This window comes from Sebastes fasciatus, chromosome 16, assembly GCF_043250625.1.
Source record: "Sebastes fasciatus isolate fSebFas1 chromosome 16, fSebFas1.pri, whole genome shotgun sequence".
Classification (NCBI taxonomy): Eukaryota; Metazoa; Chordata; class Actinopteri; order Perciformes; family Sebastidae; genus Sebastes; species Sebastes fasciatus.
The window spans coordinates 6,804,504-6,829,297 of NC_133810.1; the positions used below are offsets into that span (position 1 = coordinate 6,804,504).

General features: G+C 40.2%; 1 protein-coding gene and 1 long non-coding RNA gene across 7 annotated transcripts in view; both read right to left on the bottom strand.

Moving 5' to 3' along the window:
• Window positions 1-235: 235 nt before the first annotated feature.
• On the bottom strand, window positions 236-12,810 carry LOC141753314 (uncharacterized). 2 transcript variants are annotated; one of them, XR_012590430.1, is made up of 5 exons: window positions 12,650-12,810; window positions 12,456-12,533; window positions 9,149-9,302; window positions 9,026-9,068; window positions 236-477 (listed from the first exon to the last, which is right to left on the bottom strand). It is a non-coding gene; the product is annotated as an uncharacterized LOC141753314 (long non-coding RNA). The 2 variants fall into 2 exon arrangements; XR_012590429.1 differs by lacking the exon at window positions 9,026-9,068 and having other exon boundaries at window positions 247-477; window positions 12,650-12,770.
• A 5,194-nt stretch (window positions 12,811-18,004) lies between these two features.
• Window positions 18,005-24,794, bottom strand: part of cadm1a (cell adhesion molecule 1a) — a 420,394-nt gene continuing 413,604 nt past the window's right edge. For all 5 annotated transcript variants that reach the window (XM_074609886.1, XM_074609889.1, XM_074609888.1 and 2 more), the window contains one exon: window positions 18,005-23,180. In XM_074609886.1, coding sequence (XP_074465987.1) covers window positions 23,062-23,180 — 119 coding nt within the window. In that variant the 3' untranslated portion in view covers window positions 18,005-23,061. The remainder of the gene's footprint in view (window positions 23,181-24,794) is intronic.

A 24,794-nucleotide genomic window follows, 5' to 3' on the forward strand; every position in this document is an offset into this window, starting at 1 on the left:
CTGCTTAGTTATATTTAGGAAAAAATTGTGGTTTAACTTAGAATAACCTCAGAAGTGGTGTTACTTAAGTACGTAAGTTACAATACAAATAACTTCTGGTTTCACACGGGACACAAACGTCCGTCTCCTGGGCAAAAGTCCAGTGTTTGTTGACCCGCCCGTCCTCCACGACCTCCTCCCTCGCCGCTCTTTACATTTCCTGGTTCACGATTAAGTGAATTACACACAAATTAATTTAATGGGATATAAAAAAAAATAGATATGAGGAAGGAGACTATATAGAAACACATTTAATGAACGAGACATCATTAGCTAAATCAATGTCAGAGACACAGCTGCATCATCTGCCAGCGGGGTCCAAACTGCTCTGTGACGTATGTTTGCGTTCAGTGTGTGTTTGCTCGGATAACATGATGTCCAAACAGTGAGAGCACGCAGTTACCGCTGCTGGTGCTATTATTTTTTATTCACATCCTCCTACATGACAAAACAAAATTTGGAAACATTAGCCGATGCATGTTGTTCCTTAAAATAAACTATTTTACAAGCATTTACACACGCACTACAGTCATCCATGAAGCTTTTCAATAAGGAGTTATACCTCCGTTTGCAAAAAGAAGTCTGATTGTATAGAAGTCTATGAGAAAATGAGCCTACTTCTCACTTGATTTATTACCTCAGTAAACATTGTAAACATGAGTTTATGGTCTCAATTGCCAGTTTCAAGTCTTCTTCAATACAGCATGATGTTCATTTAGTAAATTATGGTCCCATTTAGAGTCAAATAGACCATAAAGCAGGGGATGCTTTAAGGCGGAGCTACCTTGTGATTGACAGGTCGCTACCACGGCGTTGTCCGGTTTGGGAGTTATCCCTGTTTTCGTCTCAGACCTTTAACCCTTTCACAATGTGTTTTCACTTCATGAAAGTTAATTATAACATTTTGGTCGCCTAGAAAAATGTCTTATTCAGTGCAAATCCAATTTATGTAATTCCAAGACTGTTTAGGGACCTCTGAAAAATAGTAAAGTCAGTAGTTATGTCTCAAAGGGTTAAATGAGCTCACGATAACTATCAACTATTATACACTAAAATGGAGAAAAAGCATAAAATCAACAACTTGAACAATCTAAAATAGAAGCACATAAAGAACAAAGTGTATTTATGTAAGAAAACATGGTAACACTTCATAATAAGGTTACAGAACACATGCTTGAGTAAAGCATGACTCACTGTGATGTAACGCTTGAATTAATGCAGGATGCATCATGGATTGCTGTTGCTTACCATTAATAAATAATGAAGTCAATACGAGTTTATGTGATTGGTTTAATGGATCATTACACTCATAGTTACCTAATATATTAATTTATAAAAGGCCAAATTAGCTTGAATCCAGGTAGGATTCAGTGCATATTCTATAAAAAAAAGTAAGGAGCTCTTTTCTGTTTGACTGAACTTAATTCAGCATTAAAACAGAAGAATTTCTGTATGAAATGTGAAGAACAGGAACAAATGAGAGGCTTTCTTTTGGTGCTACGTCACTGTATGCACTGTCTGAAACACTGCAAACTTTGTAATGATGATAACAGAATCTGAATTCCAGTATTCATGACACCTAACTAAAGCACAAATATGATGTTTGTGAAGAACTTTCCCTCACATGGCTGCCCAACCTGTTTGAACCGAGGACTAGACCTTGGCTAAGGGGCCTCACAGCATGAATGTTCAAATTATGAAATGGTAAAATCTGAAGCCATGTGTGCGCCATTTAATATTTATCAGCTCCTGGATGCATGTCAGTATTTATTTGTTCCTTGCCTCCTTGTATATTCATGACATGAATAATGCCATGTATGTTAATCAGATGGCAGACCAAGAGCAGAGTCTCAAAGCATCCTTCTGGAAAATCAATCATCTGCACGGCCTCCTTAGCATCAAACAACTCCGCTGCTCCCCAGACAAGATCACAGCTGAGGAGGGTACCATCTCCTCTTTACATATTGCTGGACGAACCACAGGCTCTGATTAGCAGCATCCCTCCCCCTGATACATGCTTTGTGCCTGATTTTAATGAACTGCTTTGCATTAGTGAGCCCTTCTCTCCTCCCTCTACACTTGCCTCTACTTGCTCTCTCGCAGTCTGGCAAACCAGGGCGAGCTCCTGTTTGAAAAAAATAAAATAAAATAAAAAATTCAGTCAACACATCTATCAGTAAGCAGCCAACCAGGCGCACTCTGAGCCAAGACAGAAATATTGACAAAATGTCTGCTAGCCATCTTATTATCTTGCCCAGGGTTGCAGTTGGCAAAATAGCACATGCTGGAGGCAGCGGCGGCGGAGGGGTGTGTGTCTCCATGTGTGTGTTCTGCGGGTAGAAAGAAGCCAATGTTTGTCGAGCTCGCAACCCTGACACCCTGTTGTTGTACTGCTGAGCTTTGAGTGCTGCGCCGTCATCTGTGGTATTAGTGTTTCTGGCTGCGATAGTGAGCTCGGAGCAGATACCAAATGAGAACACATCTGATAATGAGTGATTCAGTCAGTACATTTCTGCTCTTGGTATGACTTGATGGTATATTGCTGTGGCAACATGAGCCAGACACCAGTTGCTCGCACCAGTTGCTCTGCTGAGAATATGTCCAAGAAATTTAATGAAATGAGCACGATGTCATCGTTTAAAAAAGATAGAATAACAGCCGACGGGACCAGAATCAGTTTGACAGTGAGGATGCAGTGCGGTGGAAAGTAAACGCCATTTAATCTCACAACTTGAGTCTTACTGTGAGAGCCGTGGCCATCATTTCTATCAATGATGATAACACTCACTTCAGTAATAGGTGAGAGCTGGGAACACGACGGCATCACAAACCAGAGGAGAGGAAGAAACACAATCAGTCAGACGATCTTAAAGGGATAGTTTGGGTGTTTTGAAGTGGGGTTGTATGAGGTACTTCATAGTCCGTGTATTACCTACAATAGATGGAGTTTGGAGAAACAGACAGGAGTACCAGCACGGGAGCAAAGCAATGTACTGCTGTGGACGGGGGCAGCAGCAAAACGGAATTTAGACACCTTAAATAAAGGCTCATCGCAAAAAATATCAGTTTAAGTGTACTCTTTTTGCCAGTTTACCTTACAGGGAATGTTCTTGCCAAATTTACCAGACTCCATTGACATTTTTTTTAATTTTACATCGCAGAACACAGGAGTTGCTGGTCTACAGCTGCCTCGATCGGTTAGTTTGTTTGTGTTATTGTGTGACTTTGGTGAATCCGAACTAACTAAATTTGGTAGATCAGCAACTCCTGTGTTCTGCGAAGTAAAATTACTGTTTTTTTTCAATGCAGTCTGGTGGCTTTGGCAAGAGCATAGATAACTGCTTCAGTTCCCTGTCCGAAAAGGCTGTCTCATGACAAGTTAATTTGGTGAAAATCTTCTAAATATAGCATACACTTAAACTGATATTGATTCTTTAAGGTGTCTAAAATCTGTTGTGCTGCTGCCCCCGTCCACAGCAGTACATTGCTTTGCTCCTGTGCTGGTACTCCTGTCTGTTTCTCCAAACTCCATCTACTGTAGGTAATACACTGACTATGGAGAAGTACCTCATACAACCCCACTTCAAAACACCCAAACTATCCCTTTAAGGTGTTTGCATATAGAGAAGGTCTAGACCGTACTCTATAATTTAGAGACCCAACAAGAGATGCACCATGAGCATGCATAGTTATGCAACAATGGCAAGAAAGAAACTCCCCTTTAGTGGGGACAACAATTTCTGAAATTGTTCCAGTATTGATGGAGAGCTCTGTAGACGGCAGTCGCTAAACGGGCTGTAATGTAATCGCTCGGGGCAACTCCTCACCGTCAATGTACGTCCATTAACAGTGTTTGTTTTTAACCACTGACAGGCTCAGATTGTTATTATAAGTGTCTGACAACATTATGGAAAGAATCCTACAGAGAAATGATACGTTTTTCTTACTTACTTTCTGTTAGTTATTGTGTCATGTGACTTGTTGCCAGAAGACAACAGTGGAAACGTGAGAGAGAGTTGGAGAGACGAGTGTCGGTGTTGGCAGAGTTTGTTGTGTTGGAGTACAGAAAGCGTAGCTTAATGATATCTAAAAGATTTTCAATGTCATGGCTGAATATTTCGATGATTTCCACAATGCCGATGCAACGTAAGGTTTCAGAGCGAGGCTTCTCAGAGCAAGACACACAATAACGAACAGATCATGATCAAGTGAAAGGTAAGAAGAACCTTTTATTTCTCAGTAGGGTTCTTTCCATAATGTTGTCAGGCATTTATAATAACAATCTGAGTCTGTCAGTGGCAAAAACAAGCACTATTAATGGACGTACATTGACGATGAGGAGTTGCCCCAAGCAATCACATTACAGCCTGTTTCGGTTACAATGTTCTCTCTCCATACTAGACCAATTTTAAAAACTGCTGTCCATATTAGTCACTTAGACACTGAACAAAGAGACAAGTTTAATGTAAAACTACGATGACTTAACAACCAAACAACAGATCAAACTTACGTTCAGCTTCAACAAGCTGCATGTACACAGTTTTAAGGTGTGAGTTCTTTCCAAAAATAGCTTTTGTTTTAATTTGTCACCATCCATGTACAGTAGCTTTTTTGACTCATGATGTATATCATGATTGACCTTTGAGCTAAATGTGCCTTTTCCCAACCTCTTAGAAGCTCTTAAGTGTCTCAAAGTTTTGCTGAATCAACTAGCATGCCAACACGTTCTCATCCCACCTCGTCACATACAGATGCTTTGTCAGACCTCTCGGCGTCACTTTACGGTAGCACTAAACACGTGCTTAATGTTGTGAATTAAACAAAAAAACTTAGATAGGTTTAAGAGAAAACATCATGGTTGGTCTTAAAATTACTATGTTTTTACAGTGACTATTTGACTTGACGTTGTGAACATGGGACAGTGGAAATTGGAACGTGACGCACTGGACACGGTGGATGAAAGCCTTTTGCCATGGATGGGTTTACATTGTAGTTCATGGAAAGTCTCATACTGGTCCTAAAGGGTGCCTTGTGCTTCGGTATCGAACTCTGACAGCCGTGACAAAGCATCGGTATTTGACGCCCTGAGAATGAGAACGGGCTGAGCATGCTATTTGGTGTTACCACCCCCTCATTGAGACAAGTTCTATTAACCAAAGTAAGGAGCTGTCATAAAGTAACTTTACCAGGAAAATTATGATAGCATAGAGACGGGGTGTCGACTCCAGAAGAGTTTTTAAATTATATATACTACAGTTTATGTTATATATAACCTTCTGCCGATTAGCACAACAAATCCAACTGGTCACACATTTGTACAAAAGGATCTGCTGGAGCGGCTCACAGTGACTCAGTGTGACATGAGTCAGTGTGACACTTATAATAACAATCTGAGCCTCATTGACTCAGGGAGCTATAAGGTCTGCTTTGGAAGTGGGCAACACATTCAGGGATAGTTGGTAAAGTATGTCTGTTGTATGTCACACCTGGTGCAGTGCTTTACTCCCAAATGCTGTCACTTCTTCTCTGACTGTGGATGATAATCACACAATGTGTTATTCTGAAGGTCATTTAAAAAAGCCACATCAAGGTATAAATAATCAAGAGCAGACAAGAGCGGACATATCACGTTACCTTGACGACACTACAACATGTTATGTACAATTGTGGGTTTTTATTACTTTTTTTTACTGCCTGATTTGAACGTCTATCAACGCTCTTACGAGAGGCAGCTGTCAAATCAATTTACATGTTTGTCATTTTAAAAGATATTACTGATGAATAAACAAGCTGTGTAATAAAGCATATGCTTGCCATATTTTATGTACCATCACATGTATACCCCGTGCCTTGATTTAGAAAAAACACACAATTCTAAATCACATTTCCTTTACCTTTAATGTGTTCTCTCAAAATCATAATTAATACCATTAAATTACTGAATAGCTTTAATAGCATGATCACATTCAACCTTGTCCTTTCAATAGTCTCACTCTGCTGAAGCTTTGATTTAATACAGTTATATATTCCACTTGCAATGAGTCACAGAGTTTTTGGTGATTAAACAAATCATTGTGTTATCTTTGATTCCTTTTAGCATTTGGTGTCCTTCACAAAAGAGACACGAGGGCAGTTTAATAATTCAAGGGAATTAAGTAAGTAATACTGTACAAGGGTACACAGTAAGTATATAAAGAGCACAAAAGACTAATGTGAGGAAACAGAACGTAATCACCGGGACGTCACCCATTGGTTTGTGGACTGATGTTCTGAAGCAATCTTGGTTATTGGCTGTTGCCATGTTGGTATCTTGCAATCTTGCAACCAGAAGTGACATGAGAGGGTGGAGCTAAATGCAACCGAATGAAAATTTTTTTAAGTGACCAAAACAACAATTAACTTTCAATTAACACAGCAAAAAGAAAAAAACACGGACAACTCCCAAACCGGACAATGCCGTGGTAGCGACCTGTCAATCACAAGGTAGCCACGCCCTAAAGCATCCCCTGCTTTATGGTCTATTTGACTCTAAATGGGACCATAATTTACTAAATGAACATCATGCTGTATTGAAGAATACTTGAAACTAGCAATTGAGACCATAAACTCATGTTTACAATGTTTACTGAGGTAATAAATCAAGAGAGAAGTAGGCTCATTTTCTCATAGACTTCTATACAATCAGACTTCTTTTTGCAACCAGAGGAGTAGCCCCCTGCTGGCTGTTAGAAAGAATGCAAGTTTAAGATACTTCAGCATTGGCTTCACCTTTCAGACCCGGAGGTTGCCGCCTGGTGGTCATCAGAGGAACTGCAGTCTTCCCTAGTCTGCTGTGGTGGTTGCTGCTTGGCTTTGTGAAATATCACCTAAAAAAAGTACAGTGTTTAGGAGTTGGCGTCATCTAGTGGTGTGGTTGCAGATTGCAACCAACTGAGTACCCCTCAGCTCACACCTCCCTTTCTAAGACTGCGGTAACGTGAGCCACTGAGTGCAAAACCGTGGTAACGCCGTTCACCTCGCTCAGAGGCCATCCTTACTATAATAACATTACTTTAGGAGCAACAAAAGTCAGACGGCGGCTGGCGGTACCTAGGTTTTACAAGTTTCAGAAGCGTGTCGGAGAACTACGGTGGTCTTCAGGTGACGTAAAAACACGAAAGGCTCTCTCAGTGTTTGGTTTATCCGTTCTGGGCTACTGTAGAAACACGGTGGAGCAACATGTTGGACTCCGTGAAGAGGACCCGCTCCCTATGTAGATATGGAGGACTCATTCTAAGCAAACGAAAACACAACCATTTTTAGTTTCAGGTGATTATAAACTAAAGAAAACATAGTTATGAATATTATACTCCATTTCTGCTAATAGATCCCCCAAAATCCTACACACTGAGCACATTTTTTACATCAGTGCACCTGTCTGTCACAATCAACATGCGCTGCTTCAGCGGCGCCAAATCCAACTTCCGGCCGTGCAGATGGAGCTAAAAGACGCCATGTTCAGGTTGATTCTTGTTTTGTTTAACTGACACACCCAAGGTACACACAACTATTTGCTTGTCTGCTTGCTGTTAATTTAATATTTTTCACATCCCTGCCTTTCTTAATTACTGCATATTTCTTCCAGAGATCAATGAATCGGTGAATGTCAGCGGGTTACGAACCTCGCAGACCATCTAATGCTCATTCCTGCTGCTGCCCTGGCAGAGCTGCACGTTTTCAAACTGTCAACTCCTCCTTGTAACTCCTCGTCTTTTTGATCCAAGATGAGGCTCTAGTGACTTTGAAGGCACGTGGCAGGTAAAACAGAGACAAGAAATGAAAGTGTCACCGAAAAAAGAAGAAGATGGAAACTACAGTTGATTTTAAAGCAGCAGAGGGAGGCAGCATTAATTAGGGAGATGTGACCTGAGTGCTTCTCAGAGCTCCCATCTATTTCCTCCGGACGCCAGTCACTGGAGACGTTTTGGGAAGCTGCCAAAACGCTGTGAGGATAAATGAAACATTTAGGGACTGATTGAGTCCCTGAACAATTTACAAACACCGTCCATACACTGCAGGGTCCCCCCGAGAGCGGAGCAGTCAGTATGTCCAACAAATACAATAAGATGAAAAGTTATCGATTCCTAATGTGGGGAAATAGTTTGTTGCAACAGCTACAGTAATATGATACAGCAGCAAGGGGTGAAGGAAAACATTACTACTAATAGAAATAACAACAAGAACAGTTTGTGATTCATAAAAACTACAGCTGAAACTTGGAACATGCTGTTATCATGGGGCCACTTTGTTAACAAATGCCAGCATGCTAACATGCTAAATTAATATATCGCTGAATAACAGACATTTTTAGGCGACCAAAAAGGTTTCTAAGACGAAAACACGGACAACTCCCAGACCGGACAATGCCGGGGTAGCGACCTGTCAATCACAAGGTAGCCCCGCCCTGAAGCATCTCCTGCTTTATGGTCTATTTGACTCTAAATGGGACCATAATTTACTGAATGAACATCATGCTGTATTGAAGAAGACTTGAAACTAGCGACTGAAACCATAAACTCATGTTTACAATGTTTACTGAGGTAATAAATCAAGTGAGAAGTAGGCTCATTTTCTCATTGACTTCTATACAATCAGACTTCTTTTTTCAACCAGAGGAGTCGCCCCCTGCTGGCTGTTAGAAAGAATGCAAGTTTAAGGCAATTCAGCATTGACTTCACTTTTCAGACCCGGAGGTTGCCTACTGATTACATCACAGACCTATTGCCAATCTAGAGTCGTCAATGTCTTTACTGTACATGATTAAATGTATTTCTTTAGACTGGGTGGACACCAACACACACAGGGAGAACATGAAGACTGTACAGTAAACATAGAGGCAGCAGTACTACCAGCGAGCTGTCGCTGCTGCTGCTGCTGATGAACAATTACCACCTGAAACAGTAATGGGTATGGTTGTACCCTGAAGGCTTGAAAAATGAGCGTGCACTTGGAAAGTTGCCAGTTGAAATCCCCAGACTGCCAGAGAGGGTCTGGGAGGAGAGAGTGAATGCTTTTTTTTGTGTTTGTATAGCAGACAATACAAATAAAGCTTAGGATGAATTGGACCCACTGTGAAATTTGATTGGGATGAATGGACCTTCATGTTCTTTCTCTCTGTCCCCAATCTCTTTTAATTTACTGGTGTTGTGGAGGATATGGTTCTCATCATTAATCAGCAAGACAAATGAATCCCCAGCTGCCTCGGTGTGAGAGAGCGCAGGAAACTGAGAGAGAGGAAGAAGAAAGGAAGGGGCGGGGTATATAAATCAAGTCTGCTTTGATTAATTCACCTTGGTCTAGAGGACGTGGCTAATAAGATCCATTAGGTTGATATTCTGGATTCTCGTGTATTGTGTTAAATGTCAATAAAACAGGAGGCATTCAAAATGGTTAATTATACCGGGGCTACTGAAAGTCCTTACATTTAGTAACACCAATTAGTAATGTTCAACTTAAATTACAATCATTTGCGGGTAATTATCCTATAGAGGTTCTGCTTTTTGAGTGGTGAAAAAACATCAATCACATCAACAAAAGAAGCATTCAATGCAGCATTTGAACAATCAATACATTACTCCACAATCCTGTTTGGAGTTGAAGTCAGAGTATGCATGCATTTGAAAGGGAAGACAGTCATAATACTTCCTCAATTTGTCATATAATTCAATATTTTTGTCACCGTGCTCCTTTAAATACTGTATTTTCTGTTTGGACGAGCTGCCTCTGATAGGCCATTATTGTGCACTTCCTAATGTGGTCACAAGAAGGCACTCTAGCACCTGTTTCAGAGCTCATCCGCAGTGTGCCACAGAAGGAGAGGATGGGGGTCTAACAGGCAGAAATAGGGTTGCAACATTTGAGCAAAATTTGCATTTACTCAAAAGATAATACTGCAGTAGGCCTGCAAAACAAAAAGTCCAATTCTATACACAATTTCCAAAATCCAAAAAAAAGCCTTTTTTCATTTGAAGAAAGACATAATGACATGCAGAGGCACTAACACAATATTCAGTTAGGCTAGTTCAATTCTCCTGAGGTTGGTACTTGAAATTTCCCAGCCCTATCAACACAAAAGGTCAATATGAGCTCAGCAAGATGAATATAAACCACTTTTTTTTTTTTTTTTTAAATTGAAACAGCTACGATTTCGAGGGAAAATCATTTCTGAATTTCCCCTTATATTAGAGGAACACACATGCAATTCGACCTGCAGCAGAAATCAACACAAGACAGGAATGATCTCGAGTGTGAATAAGAAAACAAAAAGAAAATGAAAAAACGAGAGCCACTATTAATAATGACATGCATTATTTAAAATCACTTGTGGGAAGATAAACAGCTCAACATTTGCTTTTAATTAAAACAATGTAGAGTATATATTTTATCTTCACAGCGTATTATCACTTGAATTATTTACATATTTAGCTGTTTGGCACGATGGATATATTTCTGGAGGGCAAAAAAAGCAAAACAAAACTGAATAGTTGGTTGAAGTAAAGAACACAAACTTTACTCGGGAACAACAGCAATTAAGAGGTAAAGAAAAATCCTAATTAAAAAGAAAGAAGTATTATTGCACAAAAAGAAGAATCAGCATCCATGTGTGGTTCAACAAAAGGGCAGTAATAAATCTTTGACTGGCTTTATATCTGCTCTATTTTGGGGAATAAATGAGTGGCTAAAAGTTGAAGTTATTAACCTTGTTGTTGGTGTTGCTGTTGTAACAGCCTGTTCGCACAAAAATGCGCATAAATGCCACAATAATGCGCAATAAATACGCCTTAAGAACGGCGTTCTTGCTTTTGGCGTGTCATTTGTATGCTATGTAGTCTGTATTGACTGCAATGTAAAGGAAAATGCAAGAAAGGCCGCTTATGGCGGGCAGATAGGGAGGTGGATGGGTCCAACAAACACAGGACTTTTAGTGACGTTTGTGACGTGTTTTCTGTAGTTGTGTTACGTTGTTATGTTTTATTTAGTTCAATTACTTATTTTAAGCCCAACCATGACGTTTTCACTTACCCTAACTAAATGATTTTCTTGTCTGAACCTAAGTTAGTGGTTTTCTTGCTTAAATCTAACTGTGGATGTTTGCATGGTGAAGAAATGACACGCAAAAAGCGGCGTACAAATGACAGGCAGAATGTCCAAGTAATGTTGTGGTATTTATACGCATTCCTGTGAGATCGGGTTGGTTGTCCAGAACCCATTTGACTAATTCAAGCGGCTAAAATAAGATTAATGTGGGTAACACATTTGCTCAGATACAGCAGTCAACTTTGTCTTCACCAAGCTATCAACCCCCCAGGACAACTGGAGAAAATGACTTGCTCTTTGAGTCTAGGGTTGACCTAAGGTTGAGATGTTACAGGCCTCTCGCTCCGACATCACAGGCACGGCCCTGAGGCGTCCTCTACGTACCCTACAGCAACAAAAACTCACTCTTAACATGACGGGCAGGCTTGGTCGTACCACCCACTTAGTAAAGGTCTTTATGGAGGCACAAGGTTCTTCATAGCCTCTGGCACCACATAATGTAGAGCCCCATAGACGAGCACAAAGATATATTAAAACACAGAGGCAAAAGAAACCCATGGATTAAACATGGTGAAGCCTTGAATGCCACGAAGGCAGCTCAAACTCACAGACGATAAAGATGACCTACAGTCTTAATGACCAGCGACCGAGACCCTTCAGCTTTATTTAGACCTTCAGGGGGGACATGGACAATCCAATGCCCCTTTCCCACTGGACAAAACTCTTTTTCCGGTGCGATGCTATGTGACGCGTGAAGAAGTGAATATTGAATAAAATAAATCAACAGGGATTTGGACAATTATTATAATTTATTAACGTACAAAACCTACAATTAATATGCTCTCCTCAAAGCCACCAGACTCCAGTCAGACAACAGTCATTTTACCTCGCTGATCATCGTAAAACACACTTTATCAAAATCGTCTTTGTTTGTCTTTCTACTGTTCCAACAATCCCCAAATCTACTTTGAAAGAGAGACTTAATAGGTAACAGATATAAAAAATAAGTAACAACCATAACATTTTCACTGTTCATAAATCTAGCAACAAAGTTTTTATAGGAAACCTGGTTTATTTGGATCATTACTTGGATAATACATTCATAGGTGTGGCCATCTTCTCTATATGACACTGGTAAAAGAATAAGTCCAACATGGCAAAAGTGAAACAATCAGACGGGTATTAAACGACCCCCCAGCCAAGTGTATTTGGAAGATAAAACCGAGGCAAACAGTTGCAACAACTGAAAGCTTTTGCTACAGCTTGGTGCTTTAAGCATGCCATCTCAAACATCTCAAGCCAAGTCAGTGTTGTAAAATAGCTGAAGAAAGAACCCTTGCCTGAGCCAACATTAGTAAAACACCTGTATTGATGGACTAATCCAGTTAACCCATCTTCTCATCAGGCCCACATCCATCCTAACAAGCACAAACAAAAAACAAACATCTTTCAACACTAAAACCAGGCGATGCTGTCCACTTATACATCTTCATTACTCTTTTAAACCTGCTTAAACTGCAGCACACAATCTTACCTGATGAAGACCGAGGAGGACAAACACTGCACTGCACCTCATGCTGAACCTGCAGTGAACCACAAGAGCCAATAGGGGGAGCAAGACAGGAAGGAAGTGACATCACACCAGACCAAATCACCTGATCAGAGTTGGGGGCTAATGGACATGTGTAACTATTGTCAGATCACATTTTAGTTTAAGTTACCTGTTTTAGATGGTGATGTCGGTTAATCGGTCCACCACTTAGACTGAAATATTGCAACAACTGATGGATGGATTGCCATGACAGTTGGCATAGACTTTCATGGTTCCTACAGGATGGATCCTACCAACTTTGGTGATCCCTTGACTTTTAATCCAGTGCCACTAGCACAGCAAAGTTTCCACTTATCCAACATGATAAGTCAAGTGAAGTGAATAAGGTCAAGATAGCATAACTTCCCTTCATTCATAATCTGATTTAGTAGCTCTTATATACAAAACCATAAGAGAACCCGCCCAAACATCGGCCCCACTTTTTAGTTGCAAAGTGTAACAATGTAAAATAAACAAGAAAATAGTCAAAATGACCCACTGAGCACAAATTGCAGTTGAAAACAAAACAATCATAACAAATGCTGAATGGCACAGAGCAATTTTCTGCTGCAGTCAAACAAACAAAGGTGATGTTTTAAGCGGTGAGTGGCTGCGGCTCTGATTTCACAAATAACAATGACAACAACTCAAAGAGAAGGGAGTCGTGGCTGAATGGAAGTTATGCTTTAACAAAAAACAAGCACCTTTGTGACAGGAAGGTATTGCATTAAAAATCAGAAGTGACTGAGAGGTTGTTTTTTTACAGTTATGGTGACAGAAGGGGAAAACTTTCAGGTCAATGGATTTAAAATAGAAAAACAAGAATCAGCAAGGGCATCAGGTCAACACGTGGTTTAGGAATGTAGTTAGTGCAATAATCTCAGTAGTGATGTGTGACTCATGATTTACCCAGATGTCCTGGTTGGTATTTTGGTCTCTATTGGTTACTAAGATACAACATTAAGAGGTTTATTTACCTGTGAATGCTTTATGCTTGTAGAGGAGTCTGTTCTTGAAGAAGAGGAGTAGGAAGACGTGATGGAAACAAAGAGTAGTGAAATCGATGAGAGTAGAGCGAGGGAAAGTGAAGGTTGCTCTGAAGCAAGTGAGAATGATGAGGAGATTGGTGGTTATATTTAGTTTAAGGTTTGGTAAAGATCATGGTCTTGGTTCAATATTGCAAAAGTCAAACTTGGAGCATGAGAGATGTGTTTACTTTGTACAGATTTAACATGATCTTTCCTGCCTTTAACCAAGGGGCTGGAGTCAGGATGCAAACCCCGCTCTCCCATATCAAAGTCCTCACAAAACATAATTGGCAAAACAAATTGGTAGAGTATGAATGCAATATCCAAACCCATCGGCTATCAGTCTAATAAGCCTCTGGGGGTAAGGGGCTATATTCCTGGGGTTATATCTGGGCCAAGACTTCCTTTTCCGTGCGCTGCGCATTGTTTACAGTCCGATTAGCAACTTGAGATGCCAGACTGGAGTTGGAGTTGAGAGATGACGTAGCACCAAGTTGCGGTATTTGACGAGTTGGGAGTGAGGACGGGTTGACTCAGGATGACAGAAAAAGTCTTAACTGGTTACTTAGTATTTAATGATTGTATGAAAAAATGATGCATTATGCAGAGAGTACGACTCCGTGCGTAATGGGGACCAAGTCTGATTGCAGAGCAAGGACAAGTAGCTTAATTGTTGTGAGCCCTTACAGGTGGCCTAATTTCCTGAGTGCCCTTAAGGGTCGCCATTACCACAAGAGTTTATGGGTCTGCTCCTTCCTGCCCCTTACAATCTCACAATCAATAAATCATTGGTAATAACTTCTGCTTCACCTATTGGTATCAGGCTGGGGAGGTTTGCTTTGCAGAGCCTCTTCATGGCCTTCTAATCTTAACAGCCTCTGGGTAGGTGCTAAGCAGCCAATCGAGGAATAATATGCGAGTGGTAACAAGGACAGAGTTCATTAGATCAGGATCTGGCCCGCACTCAGTCAAATAATAATGTGGTTTCTGTGCACATGTAATGGATAAATACAGTATTATTCATTTCAGGCTGCTGCAGCTTTAACCTTTTGAGTTTACAAGGTTAACACATAAAGACAAGACTGCATCACTGACCTTTTCATTACTGTAGACAAAACACAGAGGACACACACACAGCAGAAAACATGATTATACTCTGGCTTTGTTAAGTGCAGCCATTTGCTGTTGTAGAATCAGTTAGCTTGTAATGAATAGCATTTCTTTCCATGTAAAGTTATTCGAGGATATTGAGTAATGAGTCCATAACAGACCAACTGGAGTGCACATTACACATGAACTCAGAGGGATATTTTCTATGACTGATAGCTTGCCTCGGGTCTTCACGTTCTAATCAATAGCAGTATCACCTTTACTTATTTAAGGTGTTGGCTCATTATGTACAGCACTTGAGGTATAATGAGAGCCCGAGGTGAAAATGTAATTAAAAAGATAATATCTTCCTCTGCTCCCGTCATCTACTGAATACTGAATATTATAGGTGTGTTAATGTCTAAAGTAAAGCCTGACTCATGAACATTAAATATGAACAGAGAAATACATTTCTCTATGACAGATATCTCGCTTCACGTCAATTCCATCCACCGTGTTGGAATCAATAACCCTATATCCATTTATTTAAGATGTTAGTTAAAACGTTTCACTGCACCAACCAAGCACACCAAGCAGAGATTGATTTTCAGAGTATAAACCCTGTCGAATTTATTCAAGCTTTCACGGTGCTCCTCGAAGGTATTACCCTATATTGTGTTAATTAGGAGCGCTTGCTTTATACTGCATGTTCACACTGGTTTATGCATGTGATAAAGATTTCATGACATCAATGCCTGCCAAGGTTCACTTCAGATTGAAAAGGAGCTTTCAACATCACCAAAGAATAAGTTGAAGTGGATAGTATATACCCGTATTATATATTATATTATATACCTAAATACACTTATGATATTCCAACACTGACTGTCCGTCCCTTCAGGCCACCCTCCAAAGCCACTCCCCCAAAATAATCATTATGAACGCAAACATATCCAGCCCTTTCTCATTCTCAGGGCGTCAAATACCAATGCACCGATGCAGAAGGCAGCCTTTAGCGATATGAGATGCCCCAGGCTTTCCATTAACTACAATGTAAACCCATCCACGGCAACAGTAGACGCACAGAGAAAGTGCTGTGGTCGTGTATTACAAAGAGTGAAAAAGACACACCAGGTGGGCGGGAGGGGAGGTGAACGGGTCCAACAAACACAAGGCTTTCATCCAGGAGACCGTTATTCGTGTCCAAGTTCCTCTTTCAACTTTCACGTTCACAATCAGCTGATCGTCCGTGCCCCGTCTTCACAAAGTTCAGTTTTGTTTTCACTGACAAACGTAGTAGTTTTAAGCCCAACCATGTTGTTTTTTTCCTAAACCTAACTAAGTGGTTTTGTAGCCTAGACCTAAGTAATTGTTTTTGTTTAATTCACAGCATTAAGCATGTGTTTACTGCGACCGAAAACTCAGCAACACTTTGGGACACGAACACCGGTCTCCTGGTTGAAAGTCCTGTGTTTGTTGGCGACCCAATCTCATGGGAAGGCGTATAAATAGCACAACTTTACAAAGACATTCCACGTGTAATGAGGACGCATTTTCGCGTCATTTTTACGCCACGCTACAAAAGTACGGTAACGGCCGCAGTTATGTTTAGGCAACAAAACCACTTAGTTAGATTTAAGAAAAACATCATGTTTGGGCTTTGGGCTTAAAATAAGAACATAAACTAAGTAAAATACCAATGGAAACAACGTAACATAACTACGGAAAACACATCACAAACTTCTCCTGGTTGAAAGTCCTGTGTTTGTTGGACCCATCCACCATAAGCAGTCTTTTGCATTTTTTATTCTACGTCACTCTGATGCATTTACATTGCAGTCTGTGCAGACTACATGGCGTACACATGACATGCCAAAAGCAACAAATGCTTTGCAATTGCACGTAATATGACTTACAAATTACCGTGTCATTCATACGCCATCTGGTGAGACCGGACTGGATATCAGCAATGCAAAATTCATTGAAGTTGAACGTGTGTAGGTGATGGTGTATTTGTGAGGCTTTTCAAAACAGGACAAAGTGTAAAGTCCCTCCAGTCGTCATGAACATTTTTCACCACTCCAGGCATTCAACTCAAGTCTGCTGCTACTCTCAGGTAACTGTTCCCCTCATTGCAACCTATATCCAATGCCCACTTGACATTATAGCGGTGTACTTAAAGCTGTCAGTGATCTGCTCTTTTGCTGCCACACTGCCCACCTGAAAGCTATATACTGCAACAGGTGCAATCTCTTGCTGCTGCTGTCCATAAAGCATTTTCAACCTGAGAGTCTCTATTCCCCAAGGAGGGGAAGCTATTATTCCTGCTGTGTAGCGTTTCCTTGTGAGGAGTGATGAAATCAGAGCCTGAACGACAAAAATCACCTCTGTACATATTCACATCATAATGCATTGTGAGTGAAGTTACAGTAGTTAAGGGTTAGGTGTAGGCAACAAAACCACGTAGGTTTAGGAAAAACATCATGGTTGGGCTTAAAATAAGTATGTAAACTTAGTAAAATCTGTACAGAGACAACGTAACACAAGTACGGAGGACACGTCACAAACATCACTAGCGTAAGCTCAAAATAAATCGACAACACTTTGGGAAACAAACACCCAATATCCTGGTTCAAAGTTATGTGGGTGTAGCAGACATACAGGATGATGTAATGCAGTGTTTCCCACAGGATTTTGGGTGACTGTGGTGGCTGGACCTCGGACCCAACTAAAGATTCACGTGACTGACGATACCGGCGAGTCATGTGACTAAAGTCTGACGTTACAAAATAAGTCAACGTTACTTTCGTTGAATAACGCCGCGGTTAGGTTTACATTGGAGTTAGTTGAAAGCTCATCACATAGTGCTGCTAAGGGGCACCTCCGTGCGTTGGTTTCCGATGCCGAGGGGCACTTACCAAACGGCGGTATTTGACGACTTGGGAATGAGACCGGGATGGCCAAAGAATTTCAGCTCAACAGCAAGCAAAACTTTTGTATTCGCATTAATACATTTGTAATAATGAATTTATTTTAATTGCAATAATTGCATTGTCGATAGTTTTGCTCTCAGTCTATTTTTTGATTGCATAATAAAGAGACACCACTATACATTTACTCCACCTGTGGTGCATCACCATAATATAATAATATTTAGAGTCAAAAATAATTCCAACACTGATTATTTTGGACATTAATATCTTTTCTTTTTTATTAAGACAAGAACTCTTCATTGTTTTGTAAAAATGTCTATTTATGAACCAATACAAAATGTGTATGGGAATGTGGAACTCCTTTTCTCCATTAATACACATTAACATTTCCCAAGAACAGCAGAGAGACAAAAAGAATCAATCTAAAAACAATGACTGGTGACACAATCAAAACTTTTCTGGGAATCAAACGTGCTTCCAAAGGCGGTGGTGCGTTGAACGTGACAGTAGTAGTAGTACAGCCACAACAAGTTTCTGATCCTGCTTCATTCCAATAAACAGTGTACTCTTTATGACCTATGTCAACACAAAAGCAATACTTAACACATATTTTACAGTGCACCAAATATTAAGAAAAATACAGAAAACATGTACAACATATATGCAAAATACCACCAATTTTGCCTCTTGGATCTAAAATAATGTGTTGTACTTGATTCGATGAGGATGCATTGTACTTGCTTTATTAATGTCATTGGTGGGGCCTAAACTTTGCATTCTACCTGAGATGCAGTCACATCGGTCAGCAACGCATGAACCAGAGACAGGACATTATCAAAAGAATTTAATGTGGAGAAAACTACACCAGTTACATTGTAAGACCATTTTTACTTTTACTGGGCATTTAATAGAAAATAAAATGATACATACAGTGACCTAAAATATCATTCTGCTATTTATTTCAAATTGAATCCTCATCATTTGAACCTACTTGAATGTTATTTTTTATATTGGAACTTTGGGAGAGCAAAATTATAAAACATTTGGAGAAACACTCCTGCCGTTCCAACGCATACAGATTTAATATGCACAAATAAAATATTAATGCATCAGCCTTAAGGGAGAAGACAATATTCAATTCTATTCCTTTATTGGCAAGACATATTTTTGAAGTCGGATTTAAATGGAAGCTGCCACATGTCACTGAAGCGAAATAGTGCTCACTGTAAAATACAAATCACACAATCTCAGTCTTGCAGATGAAGTGGCATCTGCTCTGTGATTCATAAAGCAACGATAACAAGTCAAGTTAATAGTTTTATCAGACACCAGACTGTAAAACATCGAACCTAATCAGAACCCTTCCCCACCCCCACCCATCCACGTAACAAACACAAAACAGTGTCATCAGCATACAGTGTTAACTTAGTGGTAATTCCTTTGTGAGTACAGAACTTTTTAAATTAACTCAAGTTTTAACAGAAGTTGGAGAGAGTTGGACATCTTTGTCTGCAAAACCCCTCCTGTAGTCCCCGTCTACAACTGCCATATCCAATGGAAACGCTAAAAATATGCCCACAGCTCCCACCCAGCCCTCCGGCTGTCTTCTAAAACTGCAGAAAAATTATCAAACGACTTTTATAATGCAGATGCGTTATGCTCAGGGAGAGTGAAATTTGCGTAATGCACTTCACAAGAACCTTCTAAACTCCCTTTGAACAACCCTGTCTCCCACAAAATTACATTCCCATACAGCTAAACTGCATTCTCAATTACGCTTGTAGGGAAACGTATTTTCTCCCAGATTATGGTTGCAGTTTTAAACATGTGATTTATATTGTAAATTGAAGCAAAACAAAACAAAAACACACCAAAACTACTTGGTTATGTTTAGGCAATAAAACTACTTGGTTATGTTTAGTACAAACATCATGGTTTGGCTAAAATAATTATGTTTGTAACGTTATTTAAGTTCTCATCTCATCTCTCATCTCATCTTCTACCGCTCGGACCCCAAACTTCCCTTTCCCGGGCCAGATTAACCAGCTCTGACTGGGGGATCCCGAGGCGTTCTCAGGCCAGTGTGGAGATATAATCTCTACACCTAGTCCTGGGTCTTCCCCGTGGCCTCCTCCCAGCTGGTTGTGCCTGGAACACCTCCCTAGGGAGGCGCCCAGAGGGGCATCCTTACAAGATGCCCGAACCACCTCAGCTGGCTCCTTTCAACGCAAAGGAGTAGCGGCTCTACTCCGAGTCCCTCACGGATGGAGACGCCAGCCTCCCTCCTGAGGAAACCCATTACCCTGTTATTTAAGTTACGGACATAAATTAAAATAAGTTTTGGTTTCACACGGGACATAAGTTCCGTGGACTCTGATTAGAAACGTATTTATGATACGCCAAAACAAACGTAATCCCGGAGAAGTTTCCCTCGAAACGTAATTGACAAGGCAGTTTTGTTGTATTAGAACATAATTTTTAGGGAGACCAGGCTGCTTCGAAAGACCCCAAAACCACAATCCCCATATGGAAATGCTGTCTTCATGCATGACTATGATATATTAAAGCTATCACACTGTTAATGTGTTGCAATCTGAGCTGCACGTTGAGAAATTCCAATCAAACGTGTTAACATGGCAATAAAGTATTGAATCTTAGATATGAGTGTCCACACAGCGAGCAACACCGTTAGGTCCCAATAGCGTCTAGTGACATATTAATAAAAACTGAGTATGTTTTACCTTTATCATTGATATGTAGCTTGTATATAAAATTAAAAATCAAGTGAAATCTGAGGTGAAGTACAGTGGCGAAGAGAGCTCAACGTAGTGCAATTTAAGAAAACACAAGCAAATGAAGAAAACATCATTACCGCTCTGGCAACTCATATGAGAAAAAGCACATCAACTAAACAACAGAAGCAAATTAAGAAGCAAATTCATGAATTTGACATAAAGGCGCAAGCTGGAAATACAGAAAACACAGTCAAATACAGAAACGCTGCCAGTTGTACAGAGCAACAGAACTACAACACAATAGTTGCGTGGAAAATAGTATGTGATTAGCAACATCTCCAATAATATCGGCATACAGTAATTCATTCAGAATGTTAAAACTAAGTATGACATGGTTGGTACCAATGGATTTCTTAGGTTTAGGTCTAGTTTCTCATGATATCTGTGTCTTCACTCTAGCACTAAAACTGAACCTACTAGAGCTTCTGAAAGACAGTAAAGTCGGGCGATCCCGCGGGTCTCAGGGGGTTAAAAAATAATAGAGGAATGGTTGCAGCTACTGTTGGGTTGATTAAAAGTCGATCATTTACGTTGATAAAATGTTCAAAGTGATGTGATTTCATGACCCACAAAGCCTGTTCAAAACTTTCCACCCACAGCTGTCATATAGAGTACGGACTTATTAAGCGAGCTGCTTGCTGCGTGAACACATAATTATGACAAACAATGCCATGAATACACCGCTCATTGCCATGTTAAGAAGCCGGGGCATTAATGTAACCCATGGATTACCCCCCCGCCCCCCCGGAGCACAACATCTGTAATAAGTTCAGTTACAAATAGTTAATTACTTTTGGCATTCCTCAGTGCTCCCCAGCTGGCACAGCTAAACAGATCCTCATTCAGTTTTGGCAGGTGATACGTAAAGCAAGATAGAGAAGCAAAAAAGAATGAGTTTTAGCACGTATACATACATGCAAAAATGTTTACAAGCTGCTGCACCAACGCAAAACATATAGAAGGTGTGATGGAAAGACTGGCCTGTCTCTCAGAGCATTTCAGTTTGAAGACATTTACTTTCCTTTTGACAAAACTCACAATGAGTGTGACACAATAAAATCCACAAAGGTACTCTAGTAAGTTGTAAAAAATATTTCTTAGTAAGGATTAGTGTACAATACAGCTGTGATTCCATTGGCTTGATTTACATTGGATTGTGTGTGTCTATGAGATAACATGAACCCGCTGTAGGGAGGACGTTTTGTGCAGCTTTCCTAACATAAATTTGAATGTGTTTGATTGAGGCTGTTTCTCTTTTCGGTGATGTTATGTACAACAACGCCAGCATCTTTCAGCTGATGGTTGGCCCAATATTAATATTTTTATTTTCAACAGCCTTTTATTACTGAGGCATCTTGACTGAGAGTCTGCCAAAAAAACAAATTTAAAACAATTTACATTTTCTTACCATTTGTAAGGAAAATATTCTAGAGTGAGAGCAGATGGAAATCAATTGAATCGCATCATTACAACTCAATAAAAGCTGGTGGGAAAACAGAGCTTCCATTCAGACTAATAGAAGAAAAATAGTGCTGAAAGAGAGGAGGAAATCAAAATAATGAAATGGCAGCGCAGCGAGGAAAAATAATGCACTACTTCTCTTTACTAAGAAAGGTAATTGTTTAAGAGGCCGTAGTAAATCTGCTCTGAAGAACAAACTCAGGTTGCAAAACATGAATTTAAAAAATTGGCCCAATAAAATAATTTTCTTTGCTGCCTTCTTTTTGATTATGTTTTCAATGTGGTTGTGTTCAGGGGCAGGGAGAGCATATACAGTACATTAAACCTGTTTCTCATTTATGTCCTTTGTACAATGATATGTAAAGCATTCCATGCATTTTTGGAGCTGTCAAAACCAAAACAAAAAATAGAGAGAGGGAAGTATAATGGCTTGAGACAAATCACAGTATACTGGAAAGAGTTTTTGTTATGCAGTAGAGGACGCATGTGTGCAGACACATTTAGGGAAATGAATAAAGTGGCTGTGTAATTTTACCCTCATACAAAAGCCAACAGCACATTGATGATTACGAAGTGGGAAAGATGAAAAGGGGGGAGCAACAAGGTTATGCAAATGAGGATCAACACAAATCCAAAGTATGGATAGAACAAGGCACAGAATTTTCTGCAAATGGTTGAACTAAATAAAATTCGTACCAGCAGTTAGGGAGGTGTCGAATGGTGAAGCTCTCTACAGTGATTTCTGGCAACGTCTTGGCGCACCCTTCCCACCCCCAACCCCCGTCCCAGTTTACCGAAAAACCCTGAACCCTCCCCATTTTTTGTCCTTTTTTGATTTTTAATTTTTTTTACACACAAAACATTCCATCTACATCTGCAGACTAGACTAAACAACGGCTTAAAACCAGGCCTTTCTTTAAAACGCCACCTCTCTACTCTCACTAAAAGTGAATCCCTCCGTCAAACCGCCCTCTCCCCCCTGAACCCGGCCCCCCAAAAACAGCTCGGCGTCCCAAAGAGGACACTTAGAGTGAGGGGTCCTGCTTTGATTAGATGTAGTACTCTTTCTTTTCGTCCGAGTTGGTGTGGCCACCCTCTGCGTTGATGATGGCTGTATCCGCGTCCGCCGCATCGTCCGCTCCTTTGGCTTCGTGTGTGAAGTAGGTACCTGAGGAGGAGGAGGAGGAGGGGATGAAGGACAGTGTCACGGACTGGGTAATAGCCTGCTGCGTAGATGATACAAAAGATTAAAATGTGCCTCTACATCCCACAGCACCTAATTATGCAAATCCGTCTCCATGTGGCCATTTACACAAAACCTAACACCAGAAAGCTGTAATATTCAGATTATACATCACTTTCCCTCCTTTTCATTCAAATTGGCACATGAAAATCAGGGTTTTGAAATGATCTCGAGTGTGGGGAAGAGCATGGCTCACACCTTCAAATTAACCTTGTCAAGTTCAGAGGAGGGGAAAAAAGGGAACTAGCGAGCCCCTTCAAACTTAATTTACAAGATTTATTCACCTCCTATCGCAGCAGAGGTTGATAACGAAGGCAATATTCCAGATCGGAGGAAGGGCACTTCAAACGCGGAAATAAAAGCACAAATGCTGCTTGACTAGATGGAAACAAGGAGGGTGACCTGAGATATGTTAAGATTACATGTAATAAAAAGCCAAATCCTATTTTTTTTTCATTTGGTACTCCTTATTTAACATATTTTAAATCAGATTTTTTATGACAGTTGGAAGAAAAAAAGTATTGAATCATACATTTTTACCGCCATCATTCTGTATCTGATATACTCTACGACAGGCCGTGGTCTCCAACAAGTAGCTCGCTCCCCGTTTCTGAGTGGCTCGCTATAGGTTCAAAGAATATGTATATAAATTTGACAACACAAAGTCACTTTGTAAACCTGTTTAAATTTCTATCCAATCAAATTGATTTGCCAATCAGCTGTCAATTAAACGAGTAGCGCTGTTTTCAAGTTTGATTACGTCATTGACGCCGTAACATTAGGGGGTCATGTCTAGAAGGTAACCCGCAAATTGCAAAAATTCTCGCGAAACATGCTGCCCAACGACCTATCCTAACCTTAACCATCTTGCGAGTAACCTTCTAGACACGAAAAACATCAGACGATGTTAACAGGCTAGTGCACACCAGATTTGACAATGACCGCAGAAAGTTAATGTTTTTTTTCCCACAAATGTGAATGATAAATGTGTATTTCTCTGTCGCATTTGCGTTGCAAGCGTGTCATCCAGCGCGTTCTCATCCCAACTCCTCATATACTGACAGAAAAATAAGTATGTTTGTTACATAAAATAAGTATCCTTTAAAATAAGTATGGAAGTTACGTGACAAAACTACGGTAAAATAAGTCAACGTTGACTTGGTCTAACACGGGACACAAACAACGGCCTCCTGGGTGAAAGTCCTGTGTTTGTTTGACCCATCCCCATGTATTCAATTCCATTTCCTCCTGCATAAGAAATATCAAAGTGTGAAATTTGTTATAGATTATAATTATTTCCGTGTTATGAGGGCAGCATACGAGATGCGTTATACTGTTCAGCGGGACCGCATGAACAATGTAATTTTACTCACCATCGGTAACCCGTAGCCTTAATAGTCGTCCTTCCATTATTTGGAGAGGACATAAAAATAGTTTTTTACAGAAACAAAGCAGAGAGGCTACACCTGATAAACTTTATAGCCTTCTGGATCAATGTGTGTTTTAGAGGAAAGCAGTATACTGCTGAGGAATATATAA